The sequence below is a fragment of the Sciurus vulgaris genome (assembly GCF_902686455.1).
Source record: "Sciurus vulgaris genome assembly, chromosome: 8".
NCBI lineage: Eukaryota > Metazoa > Chordata > Mammalia > Rodentia > Sciuridae > Sciurus > Sciurus vulgaris.
This window is the reverse complement of record NC_136468.1, coordinates 45,383,540-45,402,102: the sequence shown is the minus strand read 5'-3', so window position 1 is coordinate 45,402,102 and position 18,563 is coordinate 45,383,540. Positions and strand designations below refer to the sequence as shown.

General features: G+C 35.3%; 1 protein-coding gene across 4 annotated transcripts in view; it reads right to left on the bottom strand.

The window, feature by feature from the left end:
• Positions 1-18,563, bottom strand: part of COL28A1 (collagen type XXVIII alpha 1 chain) — a 175,576-nt gene that overhangs the window by 138,485 nt on the left and 18,528 nt on the right. For all 4 annotated transcript variants that reach the window (XM_079151795.1, XM_079151794.1, XM_079151793.1 and 1 more), the window contains exons 8-11: positions 16,679-16,705; positions 13,286-13,330; positions 11,006-11,050; positions 9,900-9,953 (exon numbers count right to left, since the gene is read on the bottom strand). In XM_079151795.1, coding sequence (XP_079007921.1) covers positions 9,900-9,953; positions 11,006-11,050; positions 13,286-13,330; positions 16,679-16,705 — 171 coding nt within the window. The remainder of the gene's footprint in view (positions 1-9,899; positions 9,954-11,005; positions 11,051-13,285; positions 13,331-16,678; positions 16,706-18,563) is intronic.

Below are 18,563 nucleotides of genomic sequence, written 5' to 3'. Positions count from 1 at the left end.
AAAAAACACAACAATAATTTTAAACCCTAAGTTCTTATTTTATTTTCTGTACTTTTCCTACAAAACCTTTGGTCTTGTAATAGAGAATAAGGCATTTAAACTACCCATCTGGTGGAGAACTTGACTTTTGATTGGTAGAAGCTCTGCCCTCCTTACTACTTAACTACAGGTTTGATCAGAAGCAAACCAGGAGCACAGGCTTGTGAGAAAGTTTCTTCTGACTACTTACAAGGCATGGTTTGGTTGTTACATTAAATGTGTGATCCAGGAGAATTAAGAGAAGCAACTCTATTTTTTTTTTTTTAGAAACTTGGTTCTGCCATATATTTCTTTTTTGTTTAATGAATCTTTTTAATTTTTATCTGTTTATATGTGGTACTGAGTATGAAATCCGGGGCCTCACACATGCCAGGCAAGCGTTGTACCACTGAGATGCAACTCCAGCCCAACAACTCTGTTACTCTTGAGCCTATGGGTCCCCTTAGGCTTGGCCAAGTACCAAAAGCAACTGAGAAATTTTTTATTATTACTTTTGCAAGGGAATTAGAGGAATCCAAAGATTTTAGAGTGATTGATTTGCCTCACCTGAACACAGTCCCTCCGAAACATATCTTCACATTTCCCTTGCTTAAATTTATTTCTCAGGAGCCTAACATCATAGGACCCACTGACAAATATTGGTGCATAATTATTGTTTTCCCTTTACCTTTCTTACAAAAACCCCTGTGGTAGTAAAGAAAGGGGTCCTCATTGTTAAACATGATATTGAGACGAAACAAAATAAGGAGAAGAGAGTCAGCACTTAGAATAATTTTCTGGAAATTCACTGAGACAACACACCCTGGGTAAAATTCCAGACTTGATTCTTTTCCTGCTATTATTCCTGCCCCCAACCTTCACCAACACACACACACACACACACACACACACACACACACACACACACACACACACACAGTGAGAGAGAGAAGGAGAGAGAGAGAGATTGCATGGCCACAATGCCTACAGTACCAACTGTACTTATTTCTCTACTTCACTTTCTTTGATGACCAGGGTCAACAGGTGAATTTAACAAAGAGGAGTGGGTTAAAATAGCCCCAAAGAGAGACTTCTTTCATGATCTCTATGTGATTGTGAATATACATGAATGTGACTGTGAACCTGTTTAGGGGCAATGAGACCACCTTGGTCCTACTCAGAAATTAAGAATGCCCCTACTTCTGTGGACCTCAAGAGCAGAGGAAGTCCATGGTTAATGAAACCTACTATTTACAAGCACCATTCTGACACTATATACACTATCTCATTTAATCTTCTAATAACCCTAGGAAATATGTTTTTTTCCATTTTATACTATAGAAATATAATCTCTATTTTTAAATTGACTTTTCAGCATGCATGGAATCTGTGGGGTGTAGGAGGTATGGTTTTGGAGTTATCCCTGGCTCTATCACTTACTAACGGTTTGAACTTTTGCAAAATCCCAAAATGAAAAATGAGGATAATTATATCTACCTTGCAGGGTGGTTGAGAGGATTCAAGATATTGTGTGTAAAATAGCTGTTTAATACGGGTAGATTCAATTGCTGTTCACAGGCCTTTGTAGACCAAGCTGACACCAGACTTTGTGCTCAATAAGGGTATAGTGAATAAAAATTTATGCCTATAATTAGTATCGGTTTACATAATTAGAAGCATAAATCAGATTGCACCTGCACTTTGCAGAAATGTACAATCTGGCTAGAGACACAAATGAATATGAAACAAAATACAAGCATGTAAATTATCTATAATAAAGATATTAACAGAGCATATAAGTCTCTGAGGCAGAAATGTTTAATTCTGCCTCAAGGAACTGGGATAATAGAGGAGACATTTGAGCTGAATGAAGAGGTAGAAATCATAGCGAAACTGGTGGGAAAGAAAAAGCAAAAGTTCAAAGCTAGGAAAAAATGTGAGGCATAAAATGACGTGAAATATTCCATGGAAAGTGAGCACAAGGAACCAGAAATGAGGTGATAATTCAGTCACTGTCTGGAGCAGCAATGTCCAGTGGAAATATACAGCAAGTTATGTATGTAATTTAAATTTTTCTAGTAGTCCTATTAAGAAAGTAAAAAGAAACAGGTGAACCATAATTAATAATGTATTTCACTTAAAATGTCCAAAATATTATCATTTCAACAGGGAATCAATATTTTAAAAGCATTGATGCTTATATTTATATTTTCACTACTCTTAATATTAAGTCCTTGAAACCAAATCTTATGCTTATGGCAATCTCAATTTGAATGAGCCATATCTCAAATGCTCAAGAGCTACATGGGGCTACTGTGTGGGATAACTTCAGAGAAATTAAAGAGGCTGGAGCCTTGGGTCAGAACCATGAACAGTACCAACACTTAGATGGAGTAAGCATGGAAGCCTAGCAAGACATCTTGTAGGAGGCTGGAGAAAAGGAGAATTTCAAAAATCATTTCTTTTAAAGAAAGAGTTGTAACCTTTCAGTTCCAGACTTGGTTATCTTCCAGTCTCTTTATCTAAGGAAGGAGTTCACAATCTCTCCTGTGTCAAATCGGAACCTAGAGGATTATTCTTCCTCTCCTCCTCCCACCGTGTGTAATGTATCCCAAAAACATATCAGTATGCTTCCTAAATGTGTCTCAAACTATCTTCCTCTCCATCTCCATCTCTATAGTCTACACCAAAATCAAACCACCTTGTGTTCAAACAACAACAATGTCCTGATAGTACTCTACCTGCACACTCCAATTTGTTCCCTCCATGGATACCAGAGACATCTTTTAATTTTAATCTGAATAAAACCTTTCAAGGCTTTTCCCCTTGTTCACAGGATAAGGACAGAGCTCCTTAAATGGTGTGGTCCTGCCACCTCTCCAGTCCCGCTTGTCATTGGTCACCTGTACATGCACTACACCAGCAGCTTTGGCCCTTGTTTGGTTCCTTGCACTTGACTTGCTGCCTTCTGCCACAAGATCTTTGCACACGACACTCCGTCTGGGATGCCCTTACCTCCCTCTTACCTGGTTATTCTTTCTCATCTCTCTTATACTAATTTAAGAACCATGGTTTAAAGGAGGGTTTCTCTGATCAGGTGAAATCCCTATTGTAAACACTAAAGTATTAATAGCACCTTTTTTTCTTTTTCTGAAGAATCACTACATTGGCAACTTTGCAATTCTAAGTATGTTAATTTGCCTTTCCCCTAGACTATAGGGAGGATGAATGTAATTTCACTCAGCTTTGCATTTTCAATGCCAAGCTAACTACTGTCACTCACTCAACCACCCATACATCAAACATTAGCTGAGCATCAACTAGGGAGTAGGGATTATGCTAGCTGTCTAAGATGAACAAAACAGAAAACCTGGTCTACACCAGGAGAAGTTGTGGACCTGTAAATGCTCCTCTGGGATCATGTAAGTTTTCAATTGGGAGCAGTCGTATATAAATTACATAATGATATCAAGTGCCTCATACACAGTTTCTCCTACAAACTCACCCAAAATACAATTAGTCTTTTTTCCAGCTGAAAAAAGTAATGAAATCACAATAAATAGCCTAAGGTTAAAGAACAGTTAGGCTAAAGAAAATTCAATCCCCCATTCCTGAACTAGCTATAACCAAAGCAAGTCCTTCTTTTATCTAAGATAATAAATGGTTTTCCAATTCATTGAAATACCGAGTGATTTAAGGACAGAACTTTACCTTTTCTTGGATAATACAATTATGAATAATTTAATAATCCCTATGGATCTTGTTAACATTGTGATAAAGATGTATTAGCAATATCTTTGAGTCCTTTCTCAGATGTAACACCAGCTTTACTATGTTAAATCTCATGGCAGTTATTCTCATGCTTTCCCAAGAGAAGAAAGTGAGAGACAAGTATTTTGTTGGTACAGAGTAGGTCAAGCACAGCCAGGTTCCATTCTCAGCTGAAACTCCATGAAGTCATGACTATATACAGAAGTTTTGGAGGAAAAGTCAGAAAACGCCCTTTTCAGAAGGAAGAAAGGAAAGAGGGGAGCAGGGGACAAGAAGATAATAGTTACCAAGTACAGTTAAATCAAGCTTCATTTTTGGTACCTAATTTCTCTTATTTCAGAGTAAGTGTGTAATAAAAAACTATTTTCAGAAAAATATCAGGATACACTTGGTGTGCATTATTATTGTAAAAACAAATCAGGATACACTTGGTCTACATTATTATTATAGAAAAAAAAGTTATCAAAATACTCAACTGCTTAATAAAAATTGCCAACACACAGGGTTCCCACAGGTTTTATATTGTTAACTCATCTAACCCTCACAAATCTAAGAGCTAGGTACTATTATTAACTTGCCACACGGACAAGAAAATGGAATCATAAGAAAGTAAAGTAACTTGCCCAAATTACACAGCTAATAAAGCCTAGGCTTGGTTTCAATCCCAGCAGTTTGATTTTAAAACAATAACAAACTGCCTCTTGAGACTTGTTCATTCTATTCTTAAAGAATTTCAAAAATCATTTGATTACAGACTAAATTTATATCTTTGGAATAGTATGAAAATGACAAAACCCAGACAATTGAAGGTCCATCATATGAAGACAAAGAGTCTCTAAAATAAAAAATATAAGCAATGTTGAAACATAATTTATACAAACTGACTCACATGTCAATCCAGGTACATGAAAGTCTAACTTTACACACACACACACACACACACACACACACACACACACACACACACACAGATTATAGCCCAGCTGCTATGAACCATATGTATCAGAGATTTGCATGGAAATCATCCACCTTGAAGCTACTGGCTGACATCCCACATGTTCTGGCAGCCACTTCTAGTTGTCACTGTATCAGTTGTCTCATGTCAAATGAGTTAATAAGCTACTTTAGAGTCCTGGTGGGCAGATGTGTGTGCAGGTCAAAGTCCTCTCGACTACAAGAATTGCTAGATTACTAATGACTCTTTCCTTTTAATTAGGCCCAGAACAGAAAGAGCATTTGACTTTGACATCTCTGAAGGAAAAACATTCACATAATTTGGCTATGATCTTCTTTTAACAGATATTTATAATTAAAATTATAAAAGGATTTTTCCTATAGATTGAGCAGTCACAACTTTGTTCAAGATTGTTAGCCTGTCAGAAGGACCAGAAAGCATTATTGTTTTTGACAACCAGAAAAACTGACATGTTCAAAGACCCTGTTTTTAAAAATAGTTTTGGGGTAGTCAAAAGTATAGTCATTCTACTCAGAGAGTTGTAAACTTAAGAAACTTTCTCTTCAATTAATTATTCTTTACTAGAAATTGCAGATACTACATATGTTTCAACTCATTAACTCCACCTCAGGTTATAAAAAATTATATATCCTGCAACAATTCATGATTTTTTTAAGGGGTTGAAAGCGACATCATGATATTTGAAGATTATTAGGTATTTGAGTTGTATGAGAGCTGAAATAAATCTATGTAAGCTGCTTGTTTGAGGAGAAAGTTTAAAATTCTGTATAGGTGTTCAACATTTGAGGTGTTGAGCTATTTTCAAACCACAATTTGGAAATATTAGTTATGTTTAATAGGTTGACATACTAAAGCCACTAAGCTAACTTTGGACCAAATCAAGTTTTTAAGTAATGATCAAAACTTAAATGTGTTTTAAAAACAACTAAATCTTTAATAGTGATTCTTCTGCTCTAGTGAAAATATTAACTATAAAAAAGAGACTAATCATATAGGTGAAACTAAAAATAAAAAGTTCGTCTCAAGTCTTTATGCCACTTTTAGAAGAAAGTACAAGTAGAAATAACACATGAGACTATTTAATGCACAAGAAGCTTTTACTGGGTTACGATGGGAAAATGGCCAACATTCTTGAATGCTATATCCTTCCCTCTGATTTCACTGCCACATTCTGATTTCTCTATGGGTTTTCTTAACATTGAAGAAGCTAAATTGAACATGAAGCAAGACCAAATCTCATATGTAAGAGGATTTCAACCTCGTACATGAATGTCCATCAAGAAGAAAACAGGAAAAAACAACTTGCAGGAAATATGAATGTTCTAAAATAGAATGGAAGGCAGAAGAAGGAAGCAATTTATCTATAAAGATCAATTAATATATAATACAATATCACAGTATTTTTAACACGGTATTTTTAACTATTTGAGGATTTACATATGGTACTTCATTTTGGGAAAAGACTTCAGGGATATCTCCTAGTGCTCTTTTGGCCCTAACTCTACAGCTCTAATGCTAGGTTACCTCCAAGTGTCACAACTGCTTCCCCCCATGCCACAGTCTATTCCTAGCTCCCAGGAACACAGAGTATCTTGGAAAGAGCAGATTTGCATGAGATTTGAGAAGAAAATATACTTCAGAAATAACCTCAGAAAGACATCAAGAAATGGCAAAAATGACCTAATTGGGGTCTGACCCATCCAGTGTTCCACTGGGTTTATTTGTTCATAATTAATTTTGGTAACTTGTTCTCTGTAATTTGAAAGGCCTACCGATCAAGACATTCTTTCTGTTTATGAGAGGGCTCCTTTGGCAGCCACATGTGATTGCATCCTAGGCTACAGTAGCAGCCCCATGGAAGTTGGCAGCCTTGAGTTCATAGGAACTCCAGTCTTTCCTCAGAGCCCAGTAAGTGCTCTCTACTGAGTTTCATTTCCAGTTTGGGCATAGGGATAAGCCTTCCTGGGCACTGACTGACATGATTATAATTCCAATTTATTTCACATAGAGACTACTGGGATGTTCTTCTCATGAATGACACCATGTGATCCTCATGTGTGGGAGAAGCTGAGGTGGCCTCTGAGCCAATGTGTCATTCTGAGAAACATCTATGTTTTGTTGCTAAGGCAACAAGGACATTCAGTGCAGAACAGGAGCTACTTTACATGTGGAAAGTATTAATGACAGAAATGATTTGTGCAAAGGGCAGAAGCCTATTTTCCCTTGATTTAACACATACTGTTTTTTTTTTCCTTTTGTTCTTTGCCCACCTTTATGAAAAACCTTCTACCCCTATGGCAACAGAAAGTGATTGTAGCTTATGAGAGACCACTCATAAATTCAAAAATATGGGAATGCTCTATCTAGAAATTCACAGAATCTGCAAATGTTACAAGCCCAAGGTTTCTATTTTAAGGTCTCACAAGAGACACAGTATTTGAAAATGCACAATTAGAATTACTGTTTTCTTTTCCCCAAGTGATTCCCTTCCTTCTTTTCCTGCACTTTGAGATAGTCAAGTCAAAATGTACCTTTTAACAGACTGTTGTGCTCAGCCAGAATATACTTGAAGAGAAAATATGCAACTTCCATACTGTCCAAAAGAAAAGCATTTATCTCAAGATAAATATTCAGGAAATTCAGCCATTTTTCCTAAGAGAATAATAGCATCCGGCGGTTAAGAGCAGACTTCTGGGTTTGAATTCTGATTCTGTCCCTTACTAATTTCGTAAACGTGGACCCTCTCCTCAAACTCTTTGTGCCTTAGTAGGCTAATTTGCAAGATGTCAACAAGTATTGTAGAAGTTACAAAATAAATAATCCTCCCTAGGCCTGTTAGAAAATGCAGTTACTGAATTTTAGAGATTATTTACACAAATTATAATAGCAGTTTCTTTAAAACATTTTCTAATAAAATGATAATGGGTGAAAATAAACAAGCCACTATAACATTGTTTACAGACTGAGGAACAAATTAGTTTATTATGTCTTCAAAATTTAGAAGTACTTTCTGGAAGACAAGATGAAATCATTCTCTTAAACCTGGCTTTTAAGACAGTACACTAATAAATGTAAAAAATACAAAAAGAAGAGTTAACTAATGATCAATGTGACATGGATCTCTAGCTAATGAATCCAAAGAATAATAGAAATAATACAGAAAGCAGTAATACTCTCAAAGGAAGAGTCAAGAGACCTATAAACTTGTGAGTTTAAACTGGAAATATCACTAGAGGGAGACAGAGAGGGAAGCTCAATACCCACCTGCAGCCTCCTAACCTCTCTCAGCATTCCCTAGAATGAACACCTTTTCAATTGGGAATGATCTTGTGTTCACTTTGTGATTCAAATCTGAGTGGTAATTTTATGTTACATATATTTTATCACAATTAAAATTTTAATTTCAAGAGATGCCCTTAGGAAACAGATGAACTCCTCAAATACTTTTGGAAAAATGCCTTCTTTTGTGTCTTTTATGTCTATGCTATAAAACTCAAACACAAAGTTCTATTATGTCAGAAAAATCAGTCACTTCCCCTCCCAGAAAACCCACTTGACTCATTATTTATTAAGAATTAATGCACTGTCCGAATTAAAAACTAAATTTTATTCAGATAAATTCATTCTTAAGAAAAATTCTAATTAGTAAGTCCATTAATAAATAGAAATGATTACATGATGCCAGCTTTCTGTGGACCTGTCCTCAGCCACCACCACTGCACAGTCCCCATCACCAAATGCTGCACACACTGCTCCCAGCCCAGCACCTCCCCAGAGCCCTCTGGAGCTCATGGAGCAGCCTCTGCCTCTGCCTAAAGCAAGCCTTTGATCTCCAGGCTTTATTTTTTATTTCCAAAATAAAATTGTTGGACCAGCATGGTCTCTAAAATCATTTATGGCTCAAACATTCTGTAATTCTATCACTGTTACAGTCTTCTGCCCTGATCCCTGATTTTAAGCCTCTATTTCACAAACATGAAAATTATCATCTTATGTAACCAATGAATTCAAGAAACTTGTATGTACTGTCAAAAATTTTTTTTTTTTCTTGCTGCAGGATTTTGCCAATAGCCAAAGCAATTTTATGAGAACTTCTACTCAGTATTCTACAAGGCATTTCTTTCCCCCAGAGAAAATTAATCACAGGCAAGCACTGGAAAAGACAATCTCCCCAGATGAAGCTTGAGCCTGCTCTCTCTGAGAAGCCCATTCTATTTTAATTTGCCAATTAAAAGTGGCCTGGGAAATCTCATACTGTCATTATCTCATTAAAATACTATACTTGTCACTCCCTTTCTTCTCTCTGGAAAATTAACACTCAAATAGCCCAACTGGTCCTGCAACTTAAGTCCAATATCACCCTGAAAAGATTAGCTTTTTCCAGGGTCACCTGGGGATAGCAGCTTCTGTAGTTAACAATCGATATAAATTCCACACAACTTCAGTCACTAAGCCAACACCATTTATTGGATATTTACTACATCTGTGAAATGTACTAAGCATTGAGAAGAGTTAAAAAGAAACCAAAAAGATTGCTTTTAACAAATCAAAAGTCACTCTTATTGGAAAAGGGAGTCTTACAACCAGGTCTTTCAAGGACCCCTCTTGGTGTCTGTCTTTCGTCTTTCCTTTGGGTTCTATTTGGCTCTCGCTGCACCCCTCCCTGTCTGTCTTGCCTGATTATCTATGGGTGGCATTACAAGCATGGTACTGATAGTTGTGGTTGCTTAATTTCTGTTGGTATAATAGTTATAAATTCCATTCCCTAACACCCTGTATACATGTGGGAAAGAGAATGATTTGAATTGGGTTCCTTGGTAGTGCTTTTAGTTTCTAGTGACCCATAAAACGACTAAAGAACATGAGTAGGAATGAAATACGATGAAGATTCTAGATAATGGTTTATGCTTAATAATGCCCCCCTCAAGTAAGAGACTAATAAATGATAAAGCTATACCACTGGCTTCCTACTTATACTTGAACTAGATTCTGTATATACACCTGCAGGTTATTAAGTATTTCCAAAGATACTTCCTCAAAGAGTCCATTGATGTCAGTCTAATAAAAACATGTGTTACCATAAAGCCACTGGGAGAAGGCACTCTGCCTGTCTCTAATCACAGGGTAAGATTACCTTATTGCCTTGAAATCCCTTTGGGCCTGGATCTCCTGGAGGTCCACTAATGCCCTGCTCCAAGATGAAAACAAAGAATTAGTTCTGTGTACAAAAGGCTAACAAAAAAATGAATCTTTCTTTAAGGTTCCTAGAGATCCTGGAGTTAGAAGTCGGACTACATAGCTCAGAGTTACATTGGGATCAGATTCAATCAAGAAATCAAATGACATAAAATTCCCTGAGTTGAATGAGTAGCTTCTAAAATAACATTTATGCTGACAGCAAGCGTCTTATTAATGAGGTATTTGTTACCTAAACCTGTTTCCAAAATTAGTCCCATGCCAAACTTCTTTTTAAAAAGATTTTTCCTATTAAACAATTTTTTAAAAAAATATCTAAGCCATATAATTGAAATTCATAGTTTCCAATGACTCTGTGATAACCAGAGGTACTGGCTTGCTCTGACAATTCCTGGCCAAAGCAGAGAAGTTGTTGGCTAACTAAATTTCATGTAGGAAATCTTGGGTAAAAGTACAATTTTCAGCAGACTTTCTGAAAGGTTAAAATTAACTCCACATACATATATACCCACTGTAACTTTAGAAGTCCCTAGGCTGGAAAAAGATTCAAATTGTGTTCTGAAGTTCATGCAATATATCTAAGTTTAAAAAAATGCCTTAAAGGATTATTCCATAATGATCATAGAGGACTAAGTACTTAGAGTAATGCAATAATGCAAATACTATAATTTAGATAAAAAGCATACCTCTTCCCATCATAGTAGCAGTGCAAATATAGACACATCCTGATCTTGCCTACTTTGACTTTCTGCATATACCCAGACTCTTAATTTTTTTCATCTCCTTAGGTGCTCACTAAGTGGACTTGCCTGCCAGTACCTGTCTTTAGGGAGCCTGAGTTAGCTAAGCAAAACATTAGGAGAGTTGTTTCCAAACTTTGCTGAAAAATTGGAATCATCTGGGGATCTTTAAAAATATTGCAATCTGGTTCCAATCTGCAGACATTCTGATTTAATTGGCAGAGTGTAAAAGTGGGTAAAGGGATTTTTTAAAAGTTCCCAAATGATTCTAATCCAAACCTAGATTTGATTTTAGTTACCTTACCTGAAGTCCTCTTGGTCCCTTTGGTCCAGATGGCCCTGGGTATCCCTGTGGAATAAGATTAATAGTAAGTCTCTATAAATATCCATCTCCTAAGGGCAGTGATTTTAGGTGGGAGGAAAGGGGATATTCAGTTGTAATGGCCAGTCTTCTCCCTGGTTATCCCACACCAAAGCCAAAAATTGAAATTGTTATAATTAACAAGAGACCTCAAGACAAACTTTGCTTTAATGAATAAACTCCATGAAAATCCAATTGTACATGTCAGTTTTTAGCCTATGTATTGATATTTTGATCAGAGTAAAGCAATTACTTCATAAAATCCTTTAGAGGACAGTATGGTTGGTGGAATTGTTTCCTTCCAATAAGGAATATCACTAGTTAACAATTTAGTAAGTTCCAAGGTATCTAGATTACTCTTTTGTTCATCTTCTAGACATAGAACTTAGCAAAATACTGTTTTACTCACTCTTCTAATAGAAAATATTTCAATATTTTCCATAACTCAAAAACCATCAAAATTTACTTGTATGCAAGTATAATACCTAATTTCTCTTTTCCCAGATTCTCATTTTTTTAAATATTCAAGAATAGAGACCTATCATAATTTATTTACTCCTCTCCTCCTTTTGAAATTAAAGTATGAATGATGATTGCTATTTTAAGGAACATTATAACAAACATCTTTGTGTACAAATTTTTGTCCAACTTCAGAATTGTTCCTAAGAGTAATTTCCTAGATGACTTAGTCATAGACTATAAATACATTTAAGGTTATCACTCTCCTTTGCCTCTCACACTATATGTAGAAAGAAACTTCCTTTGTGAAGTCTTTTGTCCATTCCCATCACCTGAGTATAGAAAACCTTTATCTTATAGAATCCCTATGAAGACTGAGTATTATATATTAGTTCAGTGTTTGCTAATCTGATTTGTGAAATAATATTTTAATGTCTTAATTTCATTTATCTGATAGCTACTATCCTTGGACATTTTTCTCATTTCTTGTTTATTATTATATCTCATTTTTATATTTCCTCTTTTGTATCTCTTCATGCTCTTCATATATTTTTCTTATAAATTCTTCATATCAAGGACCCTATTTCATTGAACATAAAACATTTTTTCATATATTTGGATCTCTGACATTGGGACTGTCTTATAGTCAATCACATCATATATTTATAATTGGCAGTATTTTCTTTTTTTTTTTTTTTTGGCACAGAGAACAATGGAGTGCTTAATATCTGGCATCTTACTCAATGCAATAGATTAATTATTTGTCAGCCATTTTTACTTCATGTTTTTCTAGCTACTGTTTGACTTCAGTTTCTGTTCTATTCTGAGTGTCCTTTCTTCTGTATTTCCATGACCCCATGTCCATCTTGCATTTTCAGTTGTCCTCTAGGAAGAACCTCTTCATCATTACACTTTTCATTTTGCCCAGAGATAATTACTAAGCTACACTTTGCAGATCCACCTGACCTTTAACTCTACAACAGTTTAAAAGCTTCCAAGAAGGCTCAAGTGATTTTAAATGCTTAATTCCATGAACCAATGTCATTATCTTATTCTCTTCTTTTAACCTGCCTTACTTTCTCTCCTTGGCCTCCTCCCATAATTAAAGATATTTTAAAAGTTTAGTATCTATTAACTATTGTTAATAGTTCTCAACTGTAATGAAAGCTATTTAGTTTTACTCTGTGCTTTCTTGGGTCTTTTATCATTATGTTTTTAAATATTCTCTATATTCTTGATCTATTAAGTAACTTTTTAATGTTATAAATACTGTCCCCAGTTTAAGTCCTTTATCTGTGTTTATATTTTAGCTAAAGGTAAATATTTTCAAAATTTCAAACCCTATCTATGCTTACCTCTGCCAAATTGTTTCTAACTATTTCACTAATTTAACAGAATTCTTCACTTTCTGAAAAGTGCCTGACCTCAGTGGTTACATCTAGAAAGCAATTAGATTAAAATGCAGGTGGAGTTGAATTGACTTTACTGGTTAAATCATTCTTCCCACCATGACTTTGTGTAGAACTGACCTCAAAGGTTAAGGTGTTGCAGAACAAAGTCTTAATGGCCTACACGAAGGCATTTGGGCCTTTATTCACTAGGTAAGGTATCTTTTTGTTTTCGACTTCATGATTCACAGATGTGAAGATTGACCATGACTCTCCAACTGTACTAGAGCCACATAATTCACCCCAGGAATTTCCTTTTAAGAAAACAGCTCAAAGGGGATCACAGCTGTTAATATTTTTAAAACATCTTCCTTACTTTGTCACCTTTTATTCCTGGTTTACCACATTCTCCAGGTTCACCCTAAAAAATAAATGCATAAAATGAATAAAAGGACATTTATGGTCAGTCAAGAATAGGATTTTTCTTAAGATTTCCAGCAAAATCAAATGACACAAGCACTCTACACAGATTCTATACAATTTTATTCTCAATACTGAGGTTTGCATTGGCTCTGCATTCTGAAACCTTTATATCAGTCGTCCTTAACTTGACAGGCTCAAACCAGTGATGCCATCTAATGAGGTGTGACATATGATTAGAGAGAGAAATGAAATTAGAAGGAAAGTACCTGAACATCCACCATTTATTAGAAGAGTACCGTGATGAGTGAGCAAGGTCAACTGAGAGACAGCACAGCTGTGAGCGTGCTACATATTTTCCACTATTATGCTCTACTGTACTCTCTTCCGTAGAATATTGATGAAAAAAAACTAACATTGGAATTATGCTTTAGAGATTATTAGTGTTTTTTACAGATATTATCTGGCATTAACTGTCTGATACAGATATCATTAACCCAATTTTACAGATTGAAAATTTGCAATTCAAAAAAGATTCAGAAAATGTGGTCTATGTACATAATGGAACACTACTGTGTATAGCCTGCAAGAAGGAAATCCTATCATTTGTGATAATATGGATGAACCTGGGAGACATATGTTCATGAAATAAGCCAGACACAGAAAGACAAATACTTCATGATTTCACTTCTATGTGTAACCAAAAAGGTTGAACTCACAGAGGCACAGAGTAGAATGGTGGTTACCAGGGGTAACAGATTGGAGTTTGGGAGAGTTGCTCAAAAGATATAAAATTTCAGTTACAAAAGGGCTATAAGTACAAAAGACCTATTGTACAACATGGTCACCATAATTAGTAACAGTGTCTTGTATTCTTGAAAAGCATTAGAAGAGCAGTTTTAAGTGTTCTCATCACACATACACACACAAAAAAATGGTAACTATGTTAGGTAATGCATATGTTCATTATCTCAATCTAACCATTTAACAATGCATATAAATTTCAAAACATCATGTTGTATTTTTTAAATATATACAATTTTTGTCAATCAAAATTATTTTAAAATAAAAGTAAATATTTATTTTTTAAAAAGTTAAGTGGTTTGCCCAATCAGATAAGAATTGGAACCTCTGAATACTAACCCATTATATCAGACTTTAAGACTTCCAGGAGAAGTAAAAAGTCACATCCATTTAGAAAAATGACAAATTTCATAATCATGATAAAATTATCTCTTGTTAATAAAATACTTCAGCATTTTCAAATGCTTTTATATATTTTTACTCTGAGCCTCAAATCAATTCTTACTTTTAAGATATGGAAACAGTTGGAGAGATTAAATGGTTTACTTACACATACATGCTAGTCTATGACTCCTGATTCAGTGCCTTCAATACTAATTCCTGCTTCTGCTGTGACTTTATTATCTATGTGCTATTCTAGGACATGCTACTTTATATGTCACTGTGACATAAGGAAATTGCACCAGAATGTAATGCAATGCATTACTTCCTTCATCAAGAAAGCCATGTCATGAGAAATAACTGTCCACTGAATTTAATAGTGTTTATAGAATACTGTAAACTTATATTCTGGTTTAAGCTTCATCTGATTGCTAAACAGCAACCATTAACAAGACTGGCAGCCAACCTTCAGACCACATTTAGAACAGCACTTCTTAAGGAAGGAAATAACAATTATAATCACCAATTATTGGGTGTAAAGTGTGTGCCACAGACTTTACATGATTGCTATCTCCACAAGTATATTGCCTTGCACAGTATACAATGTACATATATAAAATATATGTATGTATATATACATATATTCAATCATATATAAGGAATATGAGGCTCAGAAAGATTTAAGTTCTTTGTCTATGACCACAGACTTGAGCCTGTAAAACTTCCAGATCTGTGTATCAGTCACCATAGCTGAACAGAGCACAGTATCATGGGATATAAGTTATTTCCAGTGACCTGGCATTTCTACCTAGGGTTCTACCTGGACTTTCACTGACATCGGGAGCAGGAAAGAAGAAGGTGTAATTCTTTGAGTCAGCTATCTGTTAAAAAGCAATCTGCTTTCTCTCTATTCATTTTTGGAGTCAAACTAACTCAGGAAAAACTGAGTCTTCACTCAGAACAAGTTGAACGTTTATTTCTGAATGTAAATGGAAAATCATTCTTGAAGACTCAATTATAAAGCAATTAATTTACTAATGTTGGGTGGGAACAAAATGAGTCAACCACTAAAATATAAAACAGAAAAGTACCAAAAATAAGCTCAAAAATCCTTTCGGCTAGAATTCACATTCCATTTGTCCAGACAAATTTGTTAGCTCTGGGGTCCTGAGGAACAGCATTTGTTTGGGGGGCAGATTTCTATCAATGAAAATATTGTATTCATGTTATTTGCCTCAGAAAAAGGCATTTTCTTTTTTGGTGGGATCATTAATCCCTGTGGAATGGTCACAATTATATAGTTCTAGTGAGCAAGTGCTTCAGAAAGCTATGAACAGATTAGCTGTTTCCAGCTTTGGATTTGTGATACTGCTCCTCCTAGTGAATTCTTGAATGTGGAAGGTTCACAGTCACTTTGCTCTGACAGATTGTATTTTCCAATTTAGAACTCTTTCGGTGAGTCTAAAACTCTCCAGAAAGTTATATGAATCTTTAAATGTGTGTGTGTGTGTGTGTGTGTGTGTGTGTGTGTGCATGAGCCCGTGTGTGTGTGTGTGTGTGTGTGTGTGTGTGTGTGTGTGTGTATGCACATAGCTTCCTGGTGTTGATAACTACCTCATTGTTTAAATCAAGATGGTGGGGGGATCCATACTCTTCCTCAACTATATGTAGAATAATTTTATAATTTTATAATCATGAAAAATTTTAACTTCCCCATGTTAACATTTTTCTTGCCTCTTCATTATCAAACCTTACATTCTTAGTACTACAAACAGTTTACAATACATTATCACACCCATTATTTCATTTATTCTCCAACCACCCTGTAAATTAGACAGACCTCTATTAATCCAGTTCTACATGGATAAAGAAACAAACACCAGAGATCTTGAGTTGCCCAAGTGCTTATGGATATTAAGTACAGATTTTGACTCCTACTGCCCCTACAAACAGCCACCACTTGGTTCCCCCTCAGGCTTAGGAAGAAAATAAATAGATACATGAAAGAATTTTATGTGTGCTTTCCAATCAGGCTTGGGCCATTTTGCAGGGATTTCTGGGGTCCTGGTTACTCAAAATATGATCTAGAAGGGGAGTAGTCTTTTCAACCTGCAGACTTTGTGAGAAGTGAGGAGGTCAGAGAGAACCTATAGACAATTCTTACCTTTTCACCCTTGTACCCAGGAATTCCCTAGTTTAAAAAAAAATGAAATGAAAAGTAAAATGTTATAGAGCAGAGTTAGAGGACATATTAGATATTTTTCACATATAAGGTATAACAAAAACATATCTATATGGTCTTGGAAAATAAGAATGTAAATGTAAACAATTTCACTTCTCTGTATGCTTGGGAAATATACATTTACTGAGAAGAAAAGAACCTGTCTTCCTACTACCTTCTATTCTATTTCAAGTATTTTTTTTCCAAACCCAATTTCTTGCCCTTTGGCCCCAAGCTGAAGGAGAGAAGCTATACTGAAAGTCAATGTAGAAGTGATGACCCACAACAGTCCTTTCTAAATTGTTATATTTACTTTCAAACTATGAACTATTGCAGCTGAGAATGTTTCACAGAGGCCATTAGAGAAACTGCTTTGAAAATAATCTGTGATAATGGCCTTTAGAATATAAGTAAATATCAGTATCCATTAAGGTCCTCCTCTCAAATTTGGTCTCAAATACACCGAGAAAATGAATGGTTCCTCTATCAACCCTGATGAGAGAGTGGCTTTTTAAGTTACTGTTTTTTGTCTCATGTTGAACAAAGCACCAGCACCTCAGCTGTATTCTGAGTCAGTCCTGGAAATCCCATACAGCCTTCTCCACTGTGACTCTGTTCATAAGCTCATTAAGTAATACAGTATTGACTATTAAATGGACTAGGAAGCCATCCGCTCTAAGCAAAAATTAGTTTTTTCCAAACAGAATTTTCATACAACTGTATCTATCAAGCACAAAACAGAATTGTATGGCATATTTAAATCAATCTAGTGAAACCAATGGTATAAAAAAGCTAAGTTAAGACTGAATTTGGGAAGGAGCCAATACAGCTTTACAAAATAAAGAAATATTACTTTTAAATAGTCTGTCTTTCTTTTTTTTCTTCCTGTTTTCTTTCTGAAAATCATGGTCAATTCATTGTTTAGTTGTTATATTGGTTCTTTTTTCTTTTCTTACTTTTTCCAATCAGGGCATCTTAATTACTAGTTTTTATATAGTCAAATTTACAATATCCAAAATTGTACCCAAACTCTGCATATTTTCTTATTTTCATATGTCTAGTAATGATATCATAACATTTCAGATCACACAGTCAAAATTTTATAATCATCTGTTTTCTCTGTCCTTTTCTTATCATTATATCCCTCTAATACAACCTGTTCAAAGTTCTGCAACAGCTTCCTGCTATAATTTGTTTGAAATCCACTCTTCTGATCCTGGCCTGCAAGGTCCTATATCATTAGCCCCTGCCTATCTCTGTGGCCTCCCATCACTCATTAACATGTTCTGGGGTTCTTTCCATTTCTTGAGTCTACCAAGCATGTTCCTTTCTCTGGGCCTTTGTATCTATGGCTTCTCTCTTGAATACCTTCATTACCTTGTTTTATAAGTGTTTTCATAACACTTCTCTGATTGAAATTACCTATTTGTTTACCTATTTTTTGTCTCCTTCACTGAAACACTTACTAAGACAGGGACTGTCTTGCTCACTCCTGAATTCCCAGAACCTAACAGAGTGCCTAGCACTCTGTTAAGTTACTGGTTTTTGTCAACATGAGACAAAAAACAGTAATTTAAAAGGCCACTCTCTCATCAGGGTTGATAGAGGAACCATTCATTTTCTCGGTGTATTTGAGACCAAATTTGAGAGGAGGACTCAGTGAATATTTGTTGAATATATAAGTTAGAGTTAGTCACCACTCATGGTCATTTCCTCCCCTTCATGGATTCTCACAATGTTCTTCTTTTCTATTTTCTCCTTTCTGTAGCCTGATACTGTTTAATGTAATGTAAGCAACAAATGTGAACCACATATATAATATTAAATG